We start from the raw sequence: 2,470 nt of genomic DNA, 5'->3' as shown, positions 1-2,470 counted from the left end.
ATCCCCTCCCGACCCATCTCATCCCCTCCGGACCAATCCCATCCCCTCCTGACCCATCTCATCCCCTCCGGACCGATCCCATCCCCTCCAGACCGATCCCATCCCCTCCTGACCCATCCCATCCCCTCCTGACCCATCCCGCCACATCCCATCCTTCCCTCTCCCTTCCCAAGCCTGTCCCGAGCTACCCCGTCCCGTCGTACCCCATCTCATCCCGTGCTCTCCACCCTGCCCCATCCCGCCCGTTCTCCCCGCAGTACGCCATGCTCCTGTCCCTCATCTTCCTCATCGTCCTGGTGGCTGCTGTTGTGGGGTTCGTCTTCAGGCACGAGGTGAGTCTGAGAGGCCGCTGCTGCCTCTCGATGCTGCAGAGCGAGTTTGGTGCTGGTTTTAACGCAAGTGCAGTTGCAGATGCTGCTGGAGGGACTGCTGGGAGCAGTGCTTAGTTTAGCTAAAACGGGGTTAAAACTGCCCAAATTGCAGCTTGGTCCCCATAAGGACCCATAGGATCCCCATAAGGATGAGGCTGGGTACAAGGTCAACCAAGCACGGCATACTACCCCTCCGGCAGAACAGGTAAAGTAGTCCCAGACTTTAATTCCTGGCTTTGGTCTACGTGCTACAATAACTTCTGTAATTAAAGCTTTTCTGAAGGTTCCTGTACTACAGAGCAGCCTGCCTGGGGGGGGAGCTGGCACCGTGCAGGTCCCTGTTATGACACACAACATCCCTGCTGCCACAGCACATCCCAGCCTGCCCTTTAATACAACTTTAATTACCTTAGTGGCCGGGGAAATGTCCACTGGCCACGGCCGGACTCATTCCTGTCATCGCCGGGAGGTGACTAACGCGGGGCCCAAAGTGTGGGAGGGGATGGCAGGGCCGCTGAGACCTCTGTCTTGCAGATCAAGACAAACTTTGAGAGTAACCTCAACCTGGCCTTGAGGGACTACAACGTGACTGCGGATCGGCACAGCGAGGCCGTTGACACCATCCAGAGAACCGTGAGTGCCCCAGGCTGGTGTCTGGGCAGCAGTGGGTGGGACGCTCCCCTCACCCTGGGGTGTCCCCTGGGACCCCCTGCGGTATCGGCAGCCCAGTCGTGGTGCTGGGGATCCTTTTGCACCATGGCCTTTTAAGTTTGGGAGGAGGTGATGGGTGAGACTGAGGGCAGGGGAGCTGTGGGTGTGACAATAGGACTAGGGGTTCAGTACCCTGGTGTGACCGTACTCCCCAAATTTGCTTCCTCCTCCAGCTGCACTGCTGTGGGGTGCAGAACTACTCGGACTGGGAGAAGACTGAGTACTTCACCCAGAGAGGCATCCCCCAGAGCTGCTGCAAGAGCCAGGATGACTGCTCAGAGAAGGATCTGAAAGACCCAGGCAAAGCCAAGCTGAAAGTGTTTGTGGATGTAAGCTGAGCTCAGAAAAATCCCCCTGTCAGTCCTGGAGGTGGGGAGGACAGAGGTGGATGGGTGGGAGAGGGGCTTGCCGTCCCCTGGGAGACTGGAAAGGAGAACTCTTCTCTCAGTGCAAGATACCTTGTGACCCAGGGACTCCCCTGGAGTGGAGGGAGGGGAAGGGTATGGAGGAACAAGCCCTCCTTCATGTCTGAGGTCCTACTGACTCCTTGCTTGGAGGTCAGAGGCCCAAGCGTTCGTGCTGAGGGCTCTATGTTTGGGAGAACAGGTGAACAAGGAGGTAATTTCCCAGCTCCGGCAGTGCTGCCGTCTCCTGACAGCTGTGCAAAATCCTGACCCGGCGCTGAGCGCTGGTGACCTCATCCCTCAGGGGCGGTTAGGTGTTCGTCCGATGAGTCACGTCGCTCAACCCCGCTGCTCCCCTTGGGAACAGTCCAAAGGCAGCTGGGAGGCTGCTGATAAAGAAATGGATTTGCTGAGGTCAGGCAGGAGGGTGGCAGCCAGAAGCTTTTGGCTGCCTCTGCCGGTGAATCTTCCCCTGGAGCTCTGGGTGCTTCTGGGAGGTGAAAAGCACGAGACCCACATGCTCACTTTGCATCCTCTGCAGGGTTGTTTTTTCCTGGTGACATCAGTGATGGAGTCAAAAATGAGCGTTGTGGCTGGAATATCCTTTGGCATCGCGTGCTTCCAGGTAAATCTCCCTCGCCTGGCATGGGAGGAGCGCAGAGTGAAGCTAGCGTGTCTCTAGAGGTGTTGAGTTCCTGTGCAAAGTCTGGTGTGTGTGTACAAAAGGCACGGCCTGTCTCAGCCAGGGAGGAGCAGCTGTTCTGCAGATTCCCCTTGGGTTTAATCTCGCCACTGTGCAGTCTCCGCTGTCTTAAACCCGTGGCTGTAGCAGCACCTCTGTTTATGTGAGCCTAGGTTATTTGAGAAGAGCTCCTGGCTGAAACAGATGACTTCAAGAAAACCCAAACAGAGCCTGTGCCATACTCCCCGCATTTGCGGCTGGCCGGGGGAAGATCGGACCCTTCCTTTTCCCCCTCAACCCCC

General features: G+C 57.3%; 1 protein-coding gene across 1 annotated transcript in view; it reads left to right on the top strand.

The window, feature by feature from the left end:
• Positions 1-257: 257 nt before the first annotated feature.
• Positions 258-2,470, top strand: part of TSPAN6 (tetraspanin 6) — a gene marked incomplete at its 5' end in the record, with an annotated part of 3,635 nt that continues 1,422 nt past the window's right edge. Inside the window, 4 exons of the mRNA XM_009875670.1 lie at positions 258-332; positions 906-1,004; positions 1,256-1,411; positions 2,028-2,111. Of these exons, the coding sequence (XP_009873972.1) occupies positions 258-332; positions 906-1,004; positions 1,256-1,411; positions 2,028-2,111 (414 nt within the window). The remainder of the gene's footprint in view (positions 333-905; positions 1,005-1,255; positions 1,412-2,027; positions 2,112-2,470) is intronic.

The sequence above is a fragment of the Apaloderma vittatum genome, unplaced genomic scaffold (genome assembly GCF_000703405.1).
Source record: "Apaloderma vittatum isolate BGI_N311 unplaced genomic scaffold, ASM70340v1 scaffold24178, whole genome shotgun sequence".
NCBI classification, from domain to species: Eukaryota; Metazoa; Chordata; class Aves; order Trogoniformes; family Trogonidae; genus Apaloderma; species Apaloderma vittatum.
This window is presented reverse-complemented; position numbering and strand designations above follow the sequence as displayed.